The sequence below is a fragment of the Mus caroli genome, unplaced genomic scaffold (assembly GCF_978045245.1).
Source record: "Mus caroli unplaced genomic scaffold, Mus_caroli_1 scaffold_6, whole genome shotgun sequence".
Lineage (NCBI taxonomy): Eukaryota > Metazoa > Chordata > Mammalia > Rodentia > Muridae > Mus > Mus caroli.
In genome coordinates this window covers 9,957,622-9,980,057 of record NW_028227261.1, presented here as the reverse complement: position 1 = coordinate 9,980,057, position 22,436 = coordinate 9,957,622, and the positions used below count along the sequence as shown (strand labels likewise).

The window sequence follows — 22,436 nt, the reverse complement described above, 5'->3', positions numbered from 1 at the left end:
TAGACCAGGCTGGCCTCCAACTCAGAAATCCTCCTGCCTCTGCCTCCTGAGTGCTGAAATTAAAGGCATGAGCCACCACGACCGGCTTAATATTTTTATTTATTTCAGTAAATATTCTCAAATTAATTCTTCAATACATATTTCAATTCTTCATGAAAATATGCTTATGGAATTGTATCACAAGGTATATTATTCTATGTCTTGCTTCTAATGGCCATTTTATACTCTGATTTTACAGTTTTTATCTGCTTAGATAGAAAGAAAATTATTTCTTTTAAGTAATCCTTGAATTTTGACCCCCATACTCTATTTCTTTGGTCTAGAAAGGATACGGCATTGTATATAGGCCTTCAAATCTCAACTGAGCATTTTAGACTAGAGTCTGACTGTTGACACCCAACTTCATACAGGATAGATACAGGGTCCACATTTGATCAAAGCTGACAGTTGTAGATATTTTTAGTCACCATCATTTATGATCTGAGATGTGATACTGTGATCAATATTGTTATTAAAAAAGTGTTCTTAAAGATGTCTATTAAGTGTTCTTAAAGATATTCCTGCATCCAGACCTCAAATGTGTACTTTATTATATCTCAATATTTGCTGAATGTGAGGCCATTATGTCACCTACTTTTTACTAAAAGTAGAGACACAATATAGACTATGATGATTTTAGATGATATTTCTTAAAATGGCGTCATAATTCTTATGACCTAACATATATTCTGTTCTTGATTAGCTTTCAGAATATGACATGATTTGTTTTTTCCTCTAAAAGGGAACCTTAAATCCAATCATAATATGTTTTTCTATATTGTCGTCTGCTGCTTTCCTAAAGCACCATGATCAAGGAAAGTAATAGAAGAAAAAGACCACGTTGGGTAATGCTTCCAGAGGATAACTATCCACCATGGTAAGGAGGCCTGACAGCAAATAGCCATGTTTTTGAAATAGACAGCTGAGAGATCACATCCTCACCTCCAGTCACTAAGGAGGAAGAGAGAACTAAGATGGCTTTGGTCTATTCTTTTTCTCAGAGCCTACCACCAGTGTCATTCTTTATTCAGTAAGGTTCCACGGCTAAATTTTTTAAAACATTGTGACCAACTGGGGTTCCAACTTCAAAAGTGAGACATATTCATTCAGAACTATATCAGCAGTCTTCTAACATCCTTTCAAATTTTATCCAGTTTTGATATCAACATAGTAAATATAACTTTAATTTCTCGTTTGGGTTTCCTGTTTGGTTAGTTAGTTAGTTAGTTAGTTAGTTAGTTAGTTAGTTAGTTAGTTTGTGAGACAGAGTCTCACTCTGCAGACTTGACTCTCATGTATCCTGATATAGAGACAAGAATGGCTTCTAGCTCACATAAATTTGCCTACCTGTGCACCCTGAGTGCTAGGATGAAAGACTTCCCCCACTGTATTAGGCTTGAATCAAACATTTATCTTTTAATATTTCTGCTAACATGCAACAAAAATTTTGCTCATTTGTGTCACCTATGACTTACTTGATTGAGCTAGCTCCTTCAGCTTCCATTGGAACATTGATGTTTGTCTTCTACATGCTCTATCTTTGTGAATTGGCCCTCCATTGAGTTACCATCCTGCTTAGAGTTCATTTCTCATTTCATTCAGATTGAGGATTCCTTAGATGTTTATATGTCTGGATGCAATGTCAACATCCTGCATTATCAAAATTATTTCCTTAGCCACTTGCAGGAGTTCTCTTGTATTTCATTCAGGTAGTTCCTGTCCTCTTTGAGTTCCTGTGCTTGTTGCCTGTTTATGTCCGTTGACCTCATTGAATGGTGTTCAAATTGTATTTTTTGTTCTGCCTCTTGAGTTTGTTTCATCATTCTTCTTGTCATGAGCAACGGTATTGCATTTTTGATTTGGGGTAGGTAAGTTCTATTACCATTGTCAAATTGCTTTAGTTCCAGCCTCTAAGTTTCCTTTTGCTGTGTGGCATTAGGTCAGTTGGCAGGGATATCCATCTGAGATGTTATGGTTAATCATTGAAAATCTAATATGGTGGACAGGAACTTTTTTACAGCTTCTTACTAAGTCCAGTTCTGTTCTATGCAGGTAGCAAACATGCGTTGGTGTAGAACAGGCCTTGAACATCCTGGCAGCTATTTGGAAGTCTGCTTGAGCTGAGTGGGAAGAATAAGTCTGGGTGTGCTGTGTAAAATTGGTTTGTTGAATTTCCTAGTCTGGGCAGAGTTAGAGATGAAACATAACCTTAAACACAGACATTTTGGGTTGTGCTTGTGGAGTCCCCATGCCCTCAAAGTCTTGAGGGACTTAAAAAAGAGTCTCTCCTAAGGAACCTCCAGTATCCACAAGCTGTGCCTCTGTCTCCAGAGTGCAGGGAATAAAACCCAGAGTCTCTATGCCCAGTTTTGTATTCACTGCCAGGATTCCTTATCAAACTTTGCTCATATGTGCAGGCTGTCTGTGAATGAATTTTGTGTTAGAGAGCTTACAGTGAAATGCTGAAAATATAAAGAAGATTTCAAGGAAGCTATGGTTTTATTTCTTCATGCGTGTCCTTTTGGAAGTTGTTAGGTTCCTTTCATTTTTGTTCCATGATTAATTCAGGAACTGATCAGGGTAAAATACTGTCACCATGAACTTAACGTTTCTCTATGCCTCTGAGTTTTGAGTGAGCTCTGAAGTGGGTCTCATGTTATCCAACCTAAAATGCTACCTAAATATCAGTCTTAATTGTATCATCCTTAGGAAATTGTTTGTAGCATTCTCTCTCTTTTTTTTTTTCTCTTTATCTACTGAGACCTGTACTTTGTTAAAAATGCAGGTACTTTCTGAAGATTATCATTCATATGTGTGTGTATACATATATATGTATATATTTAGTGATTCATATGTGTGTGTGTGTGTGTGTGTGTATATATATATATATATATATATATATATATATATATACATATAGTGATTCAGAATTTTTTTTTCTAGACAAAGTTTCTCTGTATAGCCCTGGTTGTGCTATAACTCACTTTGTGGACCATGCTTGCCTCGAACTTAGAATTCTGCCTGCCTCTGCCTCCCGAGAGCTGGGATTAAAGTCACTATGCCCGGCTTTTCTTTGCTTGTTTGTTTGTTTCAAGACAGGGTTCTCTGTGTAGCCCTGGCTGTCCTGAAACTCACTTTCTAGACCAGGCTGGCCTCAAACTCAGAAATCTGCCTTCCTCTGCCTCCCATGTGCAATTCAGAATTTTAAATCATGAGTTCTTCAATATCAAAAGAATTTGCCAAGAACAAAGATTCTGCTTGTGCATTTTGTTTATTTATGCAATCACACCATTATTGAAAAGTTTAAATTAAATTTCTTCCTTTTCTATTGTTTCTGTTTTCTTTGTGTTTCTCAAATGTCTATAGCTAGTTGTCTTGTTTCCATTTGTTTTGTTTTCTTGTTCTTTCATGTATATGAGTGATTAGTCTGCATGCATGTTGGTGAATCACACAGGGGCTGGGTCTGCAGACTATGGAAGAAGGCATTGAATACTCTGGCTTGAGAGCTGCCATTTGTGTGTTGTTATGAGACTCCAGTCACCTGGAAGAAGACACAGTGCTCCTAAACAGTAATCCTCACTCCATCCCCTGTAGGTAGATTAGAAATATATTAAGTTCAATTGAGAAGACTGTGAACCTTTGTCTTGTTATGCTGTCTGTTTGGTTCTGCACAGTTTCTTTTTCTTGAACAGAAAACCAGGATTCACAATTAATACTCTCCATTATATAGATATGTTTCATCTAATATGACTTGTAATATGGATTTTATAGTGAAGTTTTCAGAAGATTGCTGGATGAAGTAATGATATTTCTGAGATTTTATTCCTTAGGACTTTACTCTAAAACATTTTTCTTGTATTGTGGGTAGTATATATGTTTCACATTGTTCTCTGTTACTTCTGTGGTACATAGTTTTCCTGTGTTGTACATGAGTTCTCTTATATTGATTTATTCCTCACAAGAACTCTCTTATTTCTTCTGCCTTCATACAAACTTCATTATCTACTTCCTTTGTTCATATTTTCATATATTTATTATCTAAGATAGCTGACTTAAGAACTAGTCTTAATAATTTACTACATTCATATGTTCCTTAAACACTGTCAATATGAGTAGCCACTTTTCCAGAAAGTAACAGATTTTGCAGGTGTTTTCATTCAGGGCTTGAAAAAATATCATTCCCTGCTCCATTGATTTTAATCAGTAAGTATTTATTACTACTGTATGGTATCACAATGTAGCCTATTTTGGTGTTAAGGGATTTAATCAATGAGTAAGTATTTATTACTACTGTATGGTATCACAATGTAGCCTATTTTGGTGATAAGGGATAGGACAAGACAACTGGAATAAGATGCACATGGTTATATCACGTAGATGTGACAATAGCTGGGGGGTACATCTGGGAGCTGAAGAAACCAAATGTATAGAGACATTCCTCATGAACACTAGATGAGAATGTTATGGCCTTGTGTGACCACCCCATATAGCTATTTGACCTTTGTCTGCTTTAAAAATATTTGATGTAACAGGTCATAGTAAAGTTATCTGGAAGGCTAAAAAGTGAAGAATTATGCCTATTCAGAAAAAGGTGTGTATTTGAGGAAATGTCAGTTTCAAGTTTTAACGTAGAAGCTGTATTTTCCTCATGACTTCATGGAGGAAGCATTTAAAACCATGGGTACACTGGTAGATATACATTGCCAGACAGATTGGTATTTCAGCACAAAGATCAGAGTGTAGGGAGAGCGAATGATGACTCCTTACACCTAGCAGACAAGAGAGGTCTTTTATTAGGTTGCATGCCACAGCAGCATGTCCAAGTCCTTTTTAGACAATGAGGAGTCTTCTGATATATCAGATTATTCTCCATGAAAATATAAAGCCAAGTGATATTTTCTTGTATTTTCGGTAGCTTATTAAGTGTATTATCAGATTGAAGTGTTCTCTTTAAATATTTGTAGTTCTTGAGTTGAAGAATTATGTTTCTTGTAATTTGAGAAAACGTACCTTCTCTGTATCCTTATTTGACACATTGAAAATCTTCCAGGTATTATTTGTAAGCACTACTGCACTGTGAAAAGGTAGTGTGGTGGCTTTGCACATCCTGGTCTCTTTTCTGAAAAAAGGAGTAGAATGATGACAGCTGTCTTTATCTTTTGTAGCGAGAGATGTAGGATGTTGGCTATTATCTTCTTTAGACCGAGGAATATTCCTTTTGTTCTCACAATACCCAGAGCTTTCAAGGTGATCCACTGTGATATTTTTCCCCAGGCTTTTTGTAACTGTATGGTCATGGATATGAGCCTTCTCTCACTGTACATACATTGTGCTATGACTTGTTTTGTTTATGCCTGTTGGAATAGTCTTGCATCTCTGGCATGAAATCAAGTAGAGTTCACTTTCTGCATCCACCCGAAAGATTCTTTTTTCCATGGACATTGATGCACCTTGACTGTTACTTTTTCCTTTGTACATATTTTATGGTCATTTGTTTTGGAACCAAATAAAGCCAGCTTTTTGTGATGACTGTGCAATATACCCCCTTTTCTGTCTTCTGCAATAGTTTAGTCTCTTTGCAAGATTATTGTGGGATTTTCTAAATCAACTTGTGAATTCTGAGATACATCTATTTAGTTTTCATGCAGTGTTTGAAGAAACACTTAGGACCTGGGTGTCAACATTTCCTATTACGTGGCCTAGTGTCACTACCTAGAAAGTTTTTTTCTAAGAAATCCTAATTTTCCTCATCAATTCTCATTAATTGGCATCTACTAGCCCTTAGTCTTTGACTCTAGTCCCGAAATATAAGTTTTCACTAATAACCCTGAGTATCAGTACTTTATAGCAGGTATCCATGTGCTCTGTGTTTGTGCCTGACGACTCCTGAAATTAGAAATCATCCTCAGATTATACTCATATTCTTTATCAGTCAAAATGTATCATGTCGGTAGAAACATTGGCAAGAGCCCTGGTATTACTTTGCTTTATTTTTTAATGTGGTTTAGCATGGTCTCTAATGGCATTTCATTTATTTTATTACTCAATCCTTGATGTGAAATTTAAGAAGAATTTGAATGTTTGCTCCTCACCAAGAATCTGGGAGAAGAACAACTAAAAGAATGAGTGCCTCTCTGGTAAACCCTCCACAGGTCAGTATCCTGTGTTCATATCTTTTCAAAATCCCTTTTACATTAAGAACATTCAAGAGTTTTATTATCTGTATGTTGAATATTATCTAAGGGGATTATTTTCTATGCTCTTCATTTTCCTGAGTGATAATGAAAATTTAAGTATTTGGTTTCTCACGTATATAATAGCTTTATATTTTCACTGGTTTTTATACTGTGAAGACATATAATTATGATCAAACTGCATGTCTCAAAGAGCATCTATTGGAAATGATGCTCAAAAAATATATTGATGACTATTTCCTATGTTGGATAAAGTTGTATTAGTCTGGAAGTAAAGTCTCTTGTCCCACATAAATTGCAATACAGAAATGGTCAGGTTTTCAGACACAAGCTTATGAATGCAGATATGTAAATATGTAGAAACTCACATCACTAAGCAATATATGGAAGAGTAGAATTTGTAGTCGCATAAAATTATATGAGGCCCACCGTCTTGAATTTTTCTTTTCTTTTCCTTTTTTTTTTTTTTCAAGACAGGGTTTTTCTGTATTGCCCTGGCTGTCCTGGAACTCACCAGGCTGGCCTCATACTCAGAGATCTGCCTGCCTCTGCCTCCCGAGTGCTGGGGTTAAAGGCCTGCGCCACCAAGTCCAGCTGTCTTGAATCTTAATAGTAAATGTATTAGCTCCCTAGAAACACAGATGATGGAAGAAAATTGTCTTTCTTTTTTCATTGATGTAATTTGAGCTGATGCAGATTTCAGTATTCTGACAATTCTTTTTAACATTTTAAGTCACACAGTAATCATTTTAGTGTTGACATCAAAAATTGGACTCAAGAGAGATACTGTCCCTGTGACATGTTTATTTTCCTTTTGTTTTTGTACCAGTCATTAGAAGTAGTGTAGGTCCTGGGGTCTTCACCTTTGTATTTCATCACATGAAATACATTTGAAACATTTTTCTAGAGAGGATAGCCTTGGTGCTGTGCATAAACCATCAATTTTCAAGTGTAAGTGAATATCCTTTCTATTTTTTGTTTCCTTTTCTTTAGAAGGAAGACAGGTTGATATACCCTATGTTATTCCTCTTCAGCCAAGCAATGCATTACATAGGGAAAGCTGAAGGGTTGTGGCAATGTTTCTATTTTTTATTGCAATACTATTTTCTGTAGGTATATACATGTTCATCTGGATGTTTTTATGTGTATAGAATTGCACATTATGCCCCTAAAACATTGAGTTCAGCACCAAACCTTGAAGATTGAAGTCAGGCATAATAGTGAGATGCAATATATTTTGAGAGAGTTAAATTAGGTTTCTATACAGAAACAGCAAGAAACCTTTACATCTTGGTATTTTTTTCATGCCCTAGGTTTATAATTTGAGGCTCATTTGTACAATAGACAGTATATAACCTGTGTATTTTAGTTCTTGATAAGCAAAGCAAGAAATGTAAATCATACTTCTCTATGCAATCTCAAATTCTGATACACAAATGGTCAAATTCTGATGAAAAGAAAGTTAAAATTAGGGGATTGAAAATTTCAGTTAAGATGATACCATGAGGAATAAATTATTAAATATTCATGAAGAGTTAGAATAATTCTTCATCAATTTGAAAACACAATTTGAGCAAAGAAAATGATTGTAGTTCATTGGAATGCATTGCCACCTATGACATTTGCTTACACACCCATAACTAATCATTCTTCAGTTAAAGGCCATATGGCAGTTATGAAATTGTTATGTTGTGTATTGCTCATGCCAACTTACATAAAGTATGAAGTGATTTTAATGCTCACAAATACTGGTTTTTCTACTTCATGGTTTTGAATATATTTTCCTAAAATAACTTCCCAAAGCATTTGGTTCTCTGTGTCATACAGAATGTTCAGTGCTCTGTTGTTGCAGTTTTATGTTGTTTAACACAAAACCTCTGACATTCAGTCCATTCATTAATTCTGCATTTCATATTCTGATTCTACCTGTTTGCTCTAGAAAGGATGTAGCTTTGTAGTTAGGCATCAGATTGTCAAATAGATATGATATACTACAGTCATGGAAGACACAGCTGCACAAGGACTCAGCTAGTCTCCATATCTGATAAAGGTAGATATTGTAAAATTTGAAAACATATTTTTTGTCATCATAATTGATGATCTATGATTCTTTTTTATATCAGCCCATCTTTCATGCATATGTGCAATGTAGTACTCAGTAGAGATCACTGGATTTTTAAAGGACTGGTTTTAACCATCTACTGTTTAGTGCCATGTGAGTGCTGGGAAACAAATTTCTTTTTTTTAAGATTTATTTATTTATTTGTTATATGTAAGTACACTGTAGCTGTCTTCAGACACTCCAGAAGAGGGAGTCAGATCTCGTTATGGATGGTTGTGATCCACCATGTGGTTGCTGGGATTTGAACTCTGAACCTTTGGAAGAGCAGTAGGGTGCTCTTACCCACTGAGCCATCTCACCATCCCGGGAAACAGATTTCATAATAGAGGACTTGAAAAGATATGATACAATCCAAACTGCCCACAAAACTTTTGAACAAGGTTATGGTAGCAAACCTTTCATTTGCTGCCACTAAGGTCTCAGTAACCAAAGAAAATTGAAGAATATGAGAGGCTTTTTTAATGCAAGCAGTACGCTAAATCATTTTATAGGTTGCCTGTGGTAACGCAGCAATTCATATTTTCAGACACAACTCCATAAACTTTTAGAATACATTTGTCATTCAGTATCTTCTTGCCTCATTTATATCATCACAAGGTGTATCTTAATTAATTCCTTTTTAACATAAGAAAGCATTTTTGTCCAGTAGCACCTAAGAAGTTTTCTAAGAAGTTTTCCGTTACAGGATCTGTTAACCTTCAACGACGTGGCTTTGAACTTTTCACTGGAGGAATGGGAATGTCTCAATTTTGCTCAGAGGACATTGTACATGGAAGTAATGTTGGAGAATTACAACAATCTGTTATTTGTGGGTAAGAATGCACTTCTTGTTGAATTCCTGATTCTTTCTTTGAATTTTCCTACTTTGTGTTTATATAAACTCTCTGAAATATCTAGAGACCCCCAAATGAGGGAAATTAGAGTAAAAATCATACTTTTCATTGTGTTTCATTTACATTTCTCTGATTACTTTGAGAAAGTAACCAGTGCTCTATTCTCTGAGGTCTCTCCTCCCCACTTATCTAGCTCTAGTCAAGACTTTCACTTTCAAGAAAAATTAAGCAATCAGAATAAGGAATTCTGTTTTTATACATATAATATTTGGAGTATTTTATTCTTACCACTGCTTTAAACTATTCTCTTACGATTTTAAAAAATGCATAAGATTTTAAGTGCATATATTGTTTGTGTGGAGATTATTATTATTATTATTATTATTTGTTTGACATTTGGTCTCTGTGTTTTGTTCTGGGACAACCTGATCTTTATCTTAACATTTTGGATGTTGAAACAAAACTATATAGTGGTTTCTAATGACAATTTCATTTGCATCATAAATTTATACCTGACCAAAACTATAAAGTATCATTCTGAAACCTATTATAACTTTAAAATTAGATCTATATTGTTCAGAGATCTACTTTCTGACATTTCATTACAGATGGATCACTTACATATCCTAGTTTCTGCAAAGTACAATTTTTTTCTTAAATTTGTTATTTTAATTATTACATTACAAATGATATACCCCTTGCAGTTCCCCTTCCACAAACCACTTATTCTATCCACCCTACTCCATGTTTGTATGAGGGTGCTTCACCCATCCACAACTGCTTCACTGCCCGAGGATTCTTCTATGCTGGGGCATCTAGCCTTCAGAGGTCCAAAGGCCTCTCTTCCAATTGATGACAGATAAGGCGATGCTGTATTATGTAAGCTGTTGGAGCCATTGGCCACTCCATGTGTAGTCTTTGGCAGGTTGTTTAGTTCTTGAGTGCTTTGGGGTATCTGGTTGGTTGATATTGTTGTTCTTTCTATGAGGTTCTAAACTCCTTCAGCTCCTTCAGTCCTTCACATAACTTTACTTTGGGGTCACTCTGCTCCATCTGATGGTTGGCTGCAAGCATCTGCATTTATTTTGGTCAGGTTCTGGCAGAGCTTCTCAGGAGTCAGCTATATCACGTTTCAGTCAAGAAGCATTTTACGGCATCAGCCATAATATCAGTGTTTGATGTCTATAGATGGGATTGATCCCCAGGTGGGGCAGTCTCTGGATGGCCTTTCCTTCAGTCTCTGCTCCACTCTTTACCCCTGCATTTCCTTTACATAGGAGCAATTCTGTGTTAACCTTTTTTATATGAGTTGCTGTTACAATTTTAAAGTAATACTTAGAAGACTATTATCACTTCTTGACATTTGATATAGATCAAATTTGAGGTATGTCTGAGGATCCATGCAATGATTTAAAAAAAAAAAGGAGAAACCTCTCTTGAGAGTATGAATACATTAGAACACTGATTATTGAATCATACTCCTCATATAAGTAATCCCTATTATCCCTAATTCCCACTTTTTTCAGAAAATCAACGCATATGTGGAAAAAATGAGTCGATCTTGGATCAAGACATACAGCACATTGTCAATGAGCATGGGCATATCCGAAAGAAGTCTTCTAAATGTAATGAGCTTAGAAATGTGATTCATGAATCCTCCGAAAGTACACCTTATAACACTAACCAAAGAGATGCCACTCTCCAATCCTCAAACCTAAAAAGACATATAACTGGGACCACTAAAGAAGTTTGCACATATAAAGACTGTGTAAACGGTTTAAAGGTGTCTTCTATCATTAGTCTCAATCAAGGAACCCACATAGAGAAGAAAGAACACAACAGAAATAAAAATCTTGATGAGGTTTTAGTTTCTAAACATAAACCCATTGTGAGACAAAACAATAGTGAAATGAACAGTTACACTTGTGGTGAATTTGACAAATGCTTTACTCAGAGTGACAATCTTCAAAGTCAGCAGAGAATTTATCCAGGAAAGAAATCTTACAAATATAGTGAAAGTGACAAATGCTTTACACAAAAATTCTATCTTGGTATCCATCAGAAAATTCATTCAGGAGAGAAATCTTACAAATGTAGTGAATGCGACAAATGCTTTACTGACAAAGGCAGTCTGAGAATTCATCAGAGAATTCATACAGGAAAGAAACCGTACAAATGCAGTGAGTGTGACAAATGCTTTACCCGAAAATCACATCTTAGTATTCATCAGAGAATTCATACAGGAGAGAAACCTTACAAATGCAGTGAATGTGGCAAATGCTTTACCCAACAATACCATCTTAGTATTCATCAGAAAATTCATTCAGGAGAGAAAGCTTACAAATGCAATGAATGCGACAAATCCTTTACTGACAAACACACTCTGAGAACGCATCAGAGAATACATACAGGAGAGAAACCTTACAAATGTAGTGAATGTGACAAATGCTTTACTGACAAATGCAGTCTGAGAAGGCATCAGAGAATTCACACAGGAGAGAAACCTTACAAATGCAGTGAATGTGGCAAATGGTTTACCCGACAATCCAATCTGAGGAGGCATCAGAAAATTCATACAGGAGAGAAACCTCATAAATGCCGTGAATGTGACAAATGCTTTACTGAGAAAGTCAATCTGAGGAGGCATCAGAGAACTCATACAGGGGAGAATTCTTACAAATGTATTGAATGTGACAAATGTTTTGCCCAGAAATCCTATCTTGTTTTTAATCACAGAAATCATACATTAAAGAAACCTTACAAATGCAGTCAATGTGACAAATGATTTTCCCACAAACTTAGTCTGAGAAGGCATCAGAGAATTCATACAGAAGAGAAAACTTACAAAAATGCAGTGAATGTGATAAATGCTTTACTAATAAAGGCAGACTGAGAATTAATCAGATAATTCATAAATTAAAAAAAAACCTTCAAAGTATTTTGTACGTGATAAATGCAGTACCCACAACATCAGTCTGACAAATCAACAGATATTTCAAACAGTAGAGCAACATTATAAATGAAATGAATGAGATAATCCTTTAACAAGAAATATCATCTTAAAATTCATTGGAGAATTTTTCCAAAAGGGGAAATTTTCAAATACATTGCCGGTTTGAATCCTTATTTTAGCCTATCTCTTAGAATGTAACAGAAAATGTATACAGGCAAGAATCTTAACAAATATAATATATGCTGAAATATCTTTGACTTCATTTCAGGGCAGAGAAAATTTGTAAAAAAATTTTTATGGGAAAAGTAGTTCTCCTGGCCATATTCTTTTCAACAGTTAGTGCTCTACACTAAAGAATTATTATGAATCTGAAAACTTTTGAAAACCTTCATGCAATGTTCAAATCTTAGATAATATCAACTATTATGCTGGCAGTAACTCTGAATATATGATAATGAAGAAACATTTTCATTAAACTTTTACTAGTTCACCCTCAAATATTATATGATGAAGGCAGGTGTGAAAGCCAGAAGAATATGATGTTGTGCAACAATTCATGGAGTTAGAAATGATCCATTCCAAAAGGAAACTAAATAAAGAGTGTACTATCGCCTTCAAAATGTCTAATAAAACTGGCAGCATTTTGTATATTTAATTCAAATGAAGAAATTGACACAAATTATACTTGATAGTATATTTGACAAACTGAGCCACCAAGACTGCATGTTCTTAATCCTACAATATGCCTACAGATGTGAAGTGTGCTTTGAGTATCCAGTATTCATTATTCATATCACATCAATGTGACAAATGATTTATTGGTTTCACGTTTCAGGATAGTAACTGACTATGAGTCCCTTATGCTCTGTCAACATCTCCTTCCTCATTGCCCTGTAAATAAAGCTGAATATTTTAACAAGGTTGACTTGGCTGTTTTCAGTTTGCACTTACAATAATTAGATGAATAAATGTTGCATCATCGCTGGAACTATTTCTCATAAAGTATTTGCTGAAGTCATGAATATTTTCTGTAAACCTGTAACGTAAACTTAATACTTGTGATTTTCAGCTGGTCAATAACAACCTTGACCCACATATGAATAATATGAATTGTATATAAGTGTTTAGCATTAGAAAATTTAACAACATTGTATTAGAGATGATGATTTGTGTTAACTTAAAACGGAAGATTCTATGCAATAATCCAGGCTTACTGCGCGATCAGTACTAGGTTTATTAAAACAAACAATCAAAGACAACAACAAAAAACAAAACCAAACAACAAAACAGGAAACAAAAAACATGTAAAGGCATTTAGAACCTCAACAGTAAGTCTGCACTCTCTCTCTACTCTCTCTCTCTCTCTTTCTCTCTCTCTTGACTCAAGGGAATATGAGATAAAATACTACCAAAAATAAATGAAAATATAGCTTCATAGTTTTCAGGGATATCCATCCTAACTGTGCTATGTCCCTGCACAACTCCAAAGCTCTCTCCAGGGACACGTATAACAAGTCATTATGGTGTCCTGTCCTATTGTTCCTCATACTCCACTCTGAACCTTCATACTCCACTCTACCTCAAGGACTGACTAAGATTTCCATTCTTGTCCTAAATCATTTAGGAGATGCTCACATTTTACACACCTTAGAATGTACATTTTTGAGAAAAATACAACAACTCACTATTAAGGTATGAATCTCCTTTTTATTTCATATGTGAGTCCATCCATACAAATAGCATGAATCTGTAAATCTTAAAAGAAGTACCCTTTGTATGGTAGATGAGGTAAAATCTCATGCACAGTTTAAAAATCCAAACATCCAGGAAATACATTTGGAAATACTGAAAACGATGTAAAATATTTATGCCAAGCAAAAGCATTTTATTAGAATATTTATAGTAAATTCAGGAAGACTCAGAAAATTAGGATCTAAGAAAATGTCATATGTTAAAATGAACAAATCTATTATCACTACACAATTTCCTTGATATAAAAAAAAATAAGGACAAATTTCAACTTGTGAGAAACTTCGTGATAACATTGTTATTCTCAGTAGTGGAAATTGTTGAACAAATCTATATCACTACACATTTTTCCTTGATTTAAAAAAAATAAGGAAAATTCTCAACTTTTGAGAAACTTAGTGATAACAATATGTTATTCTTAGTATTGGAAATTGTTGACCTCTTCCTTAGTAGGATCAAACTACTAATAGACACTTCAGAGGCCCTTGTTTTCAAATGATCATTGGTATTTTCTATCAAGTGCTGCATCAGGGATGCTGATGCTCACACACCAGGCAATTTAAATTTAGGCTTCTGAAATAGCCCTTAACAGTCAGGAAATTACAACCACCTGGACAATCTGGATATTCCAGTTTCTTATGTTGCATGATTCTAGGCCCCACTGCCTGATGCCTTAGAGATCATTATCCCATATCTTCAGATATTTCCAGTGTTAGTGTAAAGTTCCAAATTGTGCACAGCAAATACACAACTTACCTTTTGCCCCTCATACAATATGATTGTCTTCATTCTATAAACATTTCTACACCGGCTTCTTGTCTATGGTACAACAAGAATATGGTGAGGGTGTACAACATAGGTTCAGGTAGACTCACTGTTGGAATTATGTGGAAGACATCATGTGCAGATTGAAAAAGATGAAAGTCATTGGCTTAGGGAAATTAATAATATCATGTTTGAAGACCAAGAAAACAGGCTCACCAAATTTGGAAACATTCACTATTTGTGGATGAGCATTGTAAGATACACAATTAGAGCCACACTACAGAAGACTAATGGACATTCCCAGAAGATCTTCCAGTGGCTACAATTTTAGTAACTCAGCAGGACTAGGGCAGTACCTTGCATGGAAAGAAAATATCTCTTTAGCAGCAGGACAACTGGTGGGAGAACATGGGGATGGGAAACATTAGGAGTAGGTGGGAAGAATCATTTCTTGATTGAAACTGCTTTTTTAACAGGAGGATTCCTCAGAGAAACTGAGGGCCTGAAGGAAATGGAGTGGGATCAGAATCCCCTCCTTGTCAGGAGTCTGCAAGCTGCAAGGTGTGGAACTAGGAGTAGAGCACACTGCCATGGGTCTCACAACAATGTAAAAATTCCCTTCATCTGCACTGTTGCCAGTTTAGGCCTTAGGAATTTTTTTCAGTCACTAAAGCAGTGGCAGGAACTGCAACCAAGAAGTCATGGAAACTCCCAGGTCAAAGGAATTGCTAGGCTAGTGGGCAGAAAGGCATTGTACCACGATTGAGACCACTTTCTCTGCTGCTCATAAGAACTCTGACCCTCAAATTCTACTGGGCATTTCTTAACTGTGTTGGTAAATTGCTGACTATGTATGCTTGACTTGTCCTGATATTTTTCATTTATCCTATTGTGTGGATATTTCCAGAGTAATTTCTAAGACGATGAATTTGTCTTTTTTTTTTTTCATTTTTTTTTTATCATGGTTATATTTCCCTGGTGGTTGGAACAAAGCTGGTATTATTCACATCCATCCATGGTTTCTAACTCTTCTATTGTATCACTTTCCTAGTCGAGATTATTGGAGATTATGGAGATTATGCATTCCCATGATGTCTTTAAATATTATTCTCTTAAAGACTATTTGAATTTTGATTGAATCTCAAGCAATATTTTAGCAATTTCTTTTCAGTTTTACCTGTCTTTAAGTTGTGGTTGTATAAATATGGCTTAAACAACAAAACACTCCTGGACTTCAGCTCAATGGTTGCCTCTACGTATCTGCAACAGTGTCAATAAGCTCCTGATAGAGTCTGTCAGTGGACAGTCATGTCAGGCTCTTTCTGAGCACAACATGGCTTCAGTAATAGTGTCAAGGTTTTTTTTTTTTTTTTTTTTTTTTTTTTTTTTTTTTTTTTTTTTTTTCTGCCCATAGGATGGATTGATCAAGGGAGTGGATGGCATTTTCTTCAGTCTCTGCTCCACTTTTGTCACTACATACAATTAGATATGAACAATTCTGGGTCCAAATTTTGAAGATGGTCGGGTGCCCCCATGCCTCAAATGGGGGCCATGCTTTCTACTGGAGATATTCTATTTAGGTTCCGTCTACCCACTCTTGGACATTTCGGCTAAGGTCATCCCCAATGAGGTTTGGGAGACTTCCACATCCATATTGTCTGGGACTATCTAGATATTTGCCCTGCTCTTCATTCCCACACTGTTGTATGTTTCTATTAATACTCCAGGCCCTCTGGCCTTCTCTCCTGTCTCCCCACATACCTGATCCTGCCCTCGATTGTCCCTGATTCTCCCTCTTTTATCCACATCCCTCCCTTCTTCTGCCTCCTGGGATTATTTTGTTTCTCCTTCTATGTGAAATTGAAGTATCCACAATTTGGCATTCCTTCTAATTAAATTTTATGTGGTCTGTGATTTGTGTATAATGGTATTCTGATCTTTTTGCCAAATAACTACTTATCAATGAGGACATAACATGTATGTCCTTTTGAGCCTGGGTTCCTCACTCAGGATGACATTTTCTAGTTCTCTCCATTTGCCTGCAAATTTCATGATGTTCTCAGTTTTAATAGATGAGCAGTATTCCATTGTGTTATTGAACCACATTTTTTCTACATCCATTCCTTGGTTGAAGAACATCTGGATTGTTTCCAGATTTTGGCTAATACAAATATGGCAGTTATGGACATAGTGGAGCATGTGTCCTTGTGTTATTGTGTATCTTCTTTTGTGTATATGCCCAGTAGTGGAATATCTGGGTCTTCATGTAGAATTATTTCCAATTTTCTGAGGTACTGCCAGATTGATTTCCAGAGTGGTTGTACCAGTTTGCAATCCCAGAAGCAATAGTGGAGTGAACTCTTTCTCCACACCCTTGTCACCATGTGTTGTCACTTGAGTTCTTGATCTTTGCAATTCTAATTGGTGTATGGTAGAATCTCAGGGTCATCTGATCTTACTAGAAAAGCATATACTCAACAACACTGCAGCAATCTAGAAGAAACAGATGATATTCTAGATAGATATATTGTGTCCAGTTAAATTAAGATGAGGTAAACTAAACAGTCCAGAAACCCCTAAGGCATTGGACTCTGCTGCCCTCAGAACTAGGGTACACCCATAACCATGACAGTGAACCCTTCTGTGAGGTCACAGAGGCCAAGCCTCACTCTGTTTAGGAAAGCTCAAAGGGTGTGCAGGTACACAGGTGCCTTTTGGACTGGTATCAAATTGATTGAAATTTTGGCCTCTAACCTGTCTCTTCACCACCATTAAACACAGCTTGTAATAGGATTTCCCAGAAAGCAGCATTTCAGGAAGTTTCCCTCCTGGGCCTCATCATGATAGTTGATGACTTCTGAGAATGTCACTAAAGAAACAACTGATATGATCCTACACACACACACACACACACACACACACACAGATTCATTCACAAATACAATAACAGCCATAAATATAAATATGTTAAGTAGATGAAGAAGGGATGTGATATCAATGTCTGTGGCCATGCAGGAAATGGCCTATGAGTTGAAAATAAAGATTTCTAGGAAGGTTCACAAGTTTAAAAGAAAACACAGAGAAGGTCCTGGAAAGCACTTCCTTATGGACCTGTGTAACATATGTTCCCTGAAATAATGGCATGGGGGGCAATGTAAGTAGTTGATCACTTATGAGCGTGAGTTTTGAGTCTTAAAAGCAGGTACTGACTTGACAGTTTCTTCAGAGGCCTCCCTTCCTGGCACGTGTATGGTGTCTTCTCGTTGAGACTATATATAGCATGACAGGCACCCTTGTATTTACTGCTGTTCTGGCTTAACAGAACTCCTGTTGTGTCAAATAAGGAACACCTCAAGAACTTCACAGAGCCCTTGTGACTGCCATTCAGGTCCTTGCTCCTGCTCTTTCCTGCATGCCTTTATACCTGAAGTCACATGTAGTCCTGTATATACACTCCCAGACCATGCACACTAACATACAATTTAAACATAATTATGTATAGTGTGCAGGGTTAGGTAGAGTGCTGGAATAATATATCCTGTTTGTGGGACGATGGGCTATACACAAACAGTCTGGTCTCCAGTCAAGCTGAGGTCTGAACTCTGGGACCCGGTGGTGATAATTCACCTACATGGGATGGAGGGAATTCTCTCATGTCTCCTGGAACTCTGGCTCATGTCAAAGTTACCGTTCCCTCAGCCCCCACAGGAGAAGCATGGTTAGTAGTCCTATAGGCAATGTCCCAAGCTTCTAACCTTCAGGCTAGATTCATCCCCAGTTACCTAGCAACAGTAAAGATAACAGCATACCATAAAAAGGGCTGTTTGACCCCTCCTCACTCTCTGACTCCTCTTGCTCTTAATCTCCTTACTCTCCTCTCTTCTTTCCTCTCTCTTCGTCTCTCTCCCTCTTACTCTCTAGACTTTCTTCTCTATCTCCCTTTCCCCTTTGTCTCCTCTTGACCATGGCCAGTCTCTCTCTCTTTTACCTTCTATCCTTTCTCCTTGCCTTTCTATAATAAAGGTCTTAAACCACAGACTGTCTCTGCTCATCAAGGCCCGCTGCACAGACTCTCACCTGTGTGGGAACCTCTCTCCCTCAGCCCTCACTCCCATAACCCCGGGGCTACAGGGTGTTACTCCAGGGCCCCTTGTTGGGGGCTGCCCCTGTCCACCCCCTATTGAGTGGGGTCAGTGGCTTAAATGCCCACCTGGGGCCGAGTGGAAAGTGTCTGGCAGCCCTCCCATGTCCGCCTGCCCAGAGCATAGGTGGAACTCTGGCCGGACGTGGGCTATCCTCCCTCCCCCCTCTTCCCCAGCCTCCCTTTTAGTTCCCACACCTGTTGAGTACCTGCTTTCGGTCATGCTGGAGACAACCCCTGGACATACAAGACAAGAAGATTATTACTGTGAAGAAGCAAAGTCCTTTCAGAAGCCTAGAGTAGGACCCTGGACACAATGGACTGCCATAGCTGATAGTTGTCCATGGCTTAGGGCACAACATCCGAGCTTCATCCTGCACTAGTCTGGAACCTGGAGTCTTTTCATGTGGTACAAGCTGGGTGTGACCATTCCCTAGGCTTATTCTCTGGTGAGTTGTAGGTGTTGTCTCCCTGAGTACTTGTTTGGCAAGTTCTTTAGCATGTGCATATGCACACACACACACACACACACACACACACCCTGCTGATACTGTAACAGTTTCTACTGCTTTAGCACAGGCCCTGCTAAAGGTCACTTGAAGGACCACATTAGGCTTCATACACTTCCTCACTCCTATCTCCCAGTACAGCACAATGAGGTTTAGTCAGGACTTCATCATGGGGATCTGTATATATTTCTCCCAACATACAGCCCAACAAACCTTCAGTTCCTTCCAGATCCCATCCCATCCCTGAGCTCCCTCACACCAACACCATAGCCTTTAACCATGGCAACAGGCTATATGACGTAACAGAGGCTGACCACACCTCTCTCCAGCTTCTTCCCATGTGCCTAGATGTAACATGAGGAACGACCGTGCTTTCTCTCTTAACATAAAGTACCCTGACTTGTGTAACTACAACTGGTGAGCTGTAGGTGTTGTCTCCCTGAGTACTTGTTTGGCAAGTTCTTTAGCATGAGCATATGCACAGACACACACACACACATACACACACACACACACACACACACACACACACACACACACACCTTTCTGATACTTACAGCAACTGTTTATACTTATTTGTAGCAAGATATGTGGCATCATTCCATGTCCTCCTCATGCACTTTCACACATATGGATGTGGACCTGCAGACATGAGCACATACGTAAGAATGTATACAACACACCTACAAAATGAAAACATGTATTTAAGTATAGAATGAGAGAGGAAGGTGCTGTCATGGCGTTTCCCATGATACTGGCATTGATGTTTGACTCATATTGTGGCAGCTCTCTGAGTACACATGCAAAGATTGCTACTACCAGGGACTGAAGTCACCAGGGAAGATCAGATACCAGTGTCAGGGATGCTCTGCCTCCTTCCCTGGACAAGCTATGTGTGATGGTCAAATGTGGGCGTGGCAAAAGCACTGTTCCCTCCTTCCTGGCCTAGGCTGGGGGCTCAAGTCCATGTCCATATATATATATGGCTTCTTTCCAAGGCCTCTCCCCCTGTGAGTGAGGGGTTCTTCCTACAGTCTTGAGTGGCCATTCCCACTACTATGAGACTTCTGATCTATTTCTAGCTCCCCTTAGCTCTCTTGAAGACAGTCTTAGAGCTGTCTTCAATCAGAAACACTTTAAGTCCCTCTCCCTATTTCTGCCTCCCCCACTTAAGACCCCAGTGACGAAGTGCCTCGCACTGAGTGAGCTACTCACGTGATGAATTTCAGGTAGTCCATCCCAGAAAACAGCCCAAGTCTAGGCAGACACACATGCTCAGTGTGAATCCCAGACCTCCTTGCTAGACTCTGAGTTATCCTCAGGCTAAGCACTCTGCTATTACTAAGGCAGGGATTTACCCTGTGATGTCACAGAGGGCTCACCTCATGGCACTCTGAGAATCACAAGGGACATCAGTTGCTCAGTCATCTCCTAGTTTGGTCCATCCTGTTCTCTACACAACTGTTTCAAGCATCTTTGGAAACACTTAGCTTTGGGAAAGTAGCTGAAAGTGTTTCTCAGACACCTCCCTGGGAATCACCTACAAGCATCTGCTGTCAGCCCTCCATCTTCCCACATTACCTACATCCTTGAGAGGAGGAAGACAGTATATAGCACTGCTTCCTCAGCTCAAGTGTCTGTCCTCATCATCTCAGATCCTCTATTGCCATCATGGTTTATTGCTGCCCCTCAGCCCACAGGATGCCATCGTCTGCCACTTGTCTCTGACTCCAACTGTAACCATACATACATAATACATGTAATTAATTTTTCTCTTATTTTAAACTACCCAATCCATCACATTTGTTAAAGAAAATGACTTATCTTATATACTAGAGAAATGGCTCAGTGGCTAAGATCACTCGCTGCTCTTACAGGGGACCTGAGTTTTAACCACAGCAACCACATGGCATGGCTCACAACCATCTAAACAGCTCCAGGAGATTCAATGCTCTCTTTTGGCCTTCTTGGGTACTTAAGTGCACAAGCCCACATTCAAATATATACATAGATATATAATTTTTAAAGTAAGCAGCCAGTGAGAAGCACCTGAAAAAATGTTCAGCATCCTTAATCATCAGGGAAATGCAAATCAAAACAACCCTGAGATTCCACCTCACACCAGCCCGAATGGCTAAGATCAAAAATTTAGGTGACAGCAGATGCTGGCGAGGATGTGGAGAAAGAGGAACACTCCTCCATTGTTGGTGGAATTGCAAGCTTGGACAACCACTCTGGAAATCAGTCTGGCGGTTGCTCAGAAAATTGGACATAGTACTACCGGAGGATCCCACAATACCTCTCCTGGGCATATATCCAGAAGATGTTCCAACCGGTAAGAAGGACACATGCTCAACTATGTTCATAGCAGCCTTATTTGTAATAGCCAGAAGCTGGAAAGAACTCAGATGCCCCTCAACAGAGGAATGTATACAGAAAATGTGGTACATTTACACAACGGAGTACTACTCAGCTATTAAAAAGAATGAATTATGAAATTCCTAGGCAAATGGATGGACCTGGAGGGCATCATCCTGAGTGAGGTAACCCAATCACAAAAGAACTCACACAATATGTACTCACTGATAAGTGGATATTAGCCCAGAAACTTAGGATACCCAAGATATAACATACAATTTGCGAAACACATGACACTCAAGAAGAACGAAGACCAAAGTGTGGACAATCCACCCCTTCTTAGAATTGGGAACAAAACACCCATGGAAGGAGTTACAGAGACAAAGTTCAGAGCTTAGACGAAAGGATGGACCATATAGAGATGGATATCCGGGTATCCATCCCATAATCAGCTTCCAAACGCTGACACCACTGCATATACTAGCAAGATTTTGCTGAAAGGACCCAGATATAGCTGTCTCTTGTGAGACTTTGCCGGGGCCTAGCAAACACAGAAGTGGATGCTCACAGTCAGCTATTGGATGGATCACAGGGCCCCCAATGGAGGAGCTAGAGAAAGTACCCAAGGAGCTAAAGGGGTCTGCAACCCTATAGGTGGAACAACAATATGATCTAACCAGTACCCCCTGGAGCTCATGTCTCCAGCTGCATATGTATCAGAAGATGACCTAGTCAGTCATCAGTGGAAAGAGAGGCCCATTGGTCTTGCAAAC

At 38.1% G+C, this 22,436-nt stretch overlaps 2 protein-coding genes and 1 long non-coding RNA gene across 3 annotated transcripts in view; 1 reads left to right on the top strand and 2 right to left on the bottom strand.

The window, feature by feature from the left end:
• Positions 1-22,436, bottom strand: part of LOC110287984 (uncharacterized) — a 517,828-nt gene that overhangs the window by 44,797 nt on the left and 450,595 nt on the right. The gene's annotated exons all lie outside the window — the stretch shown is intronic.
• On the top strand, positions 6,162-12,081 carry LOC147004085 (uncharacterized). The gene is made up of 5 exons (XM_085838495.1): positions 6,162-6,191; positions 9,041-9,167; positions 10,715-10,858; positions 11,189-11,903; positions 11,988-12,081. The coding sequence occupies exons 1-5, from the start codon at positions 6,162-6,164 to the stop codon at positions 12,079-12,081; spliced, it is 1,110 nt and encodes a 369-aa protein (XP_085694621.1).
• Positions 16,576-20,611, bottom strand: LOC110302824 (uncharacterized). The gene is made up of 3 exons (XR_015047285.1): positions 20,521-20,611; positions 19,863-19,947; positions 16,576-17,148 (listed from the first exon to the last, which is right to left on the bottom strand). It is a non-coding gene; the product is annotated as an uncharacterized LOC110302824 (long non-coding RNA).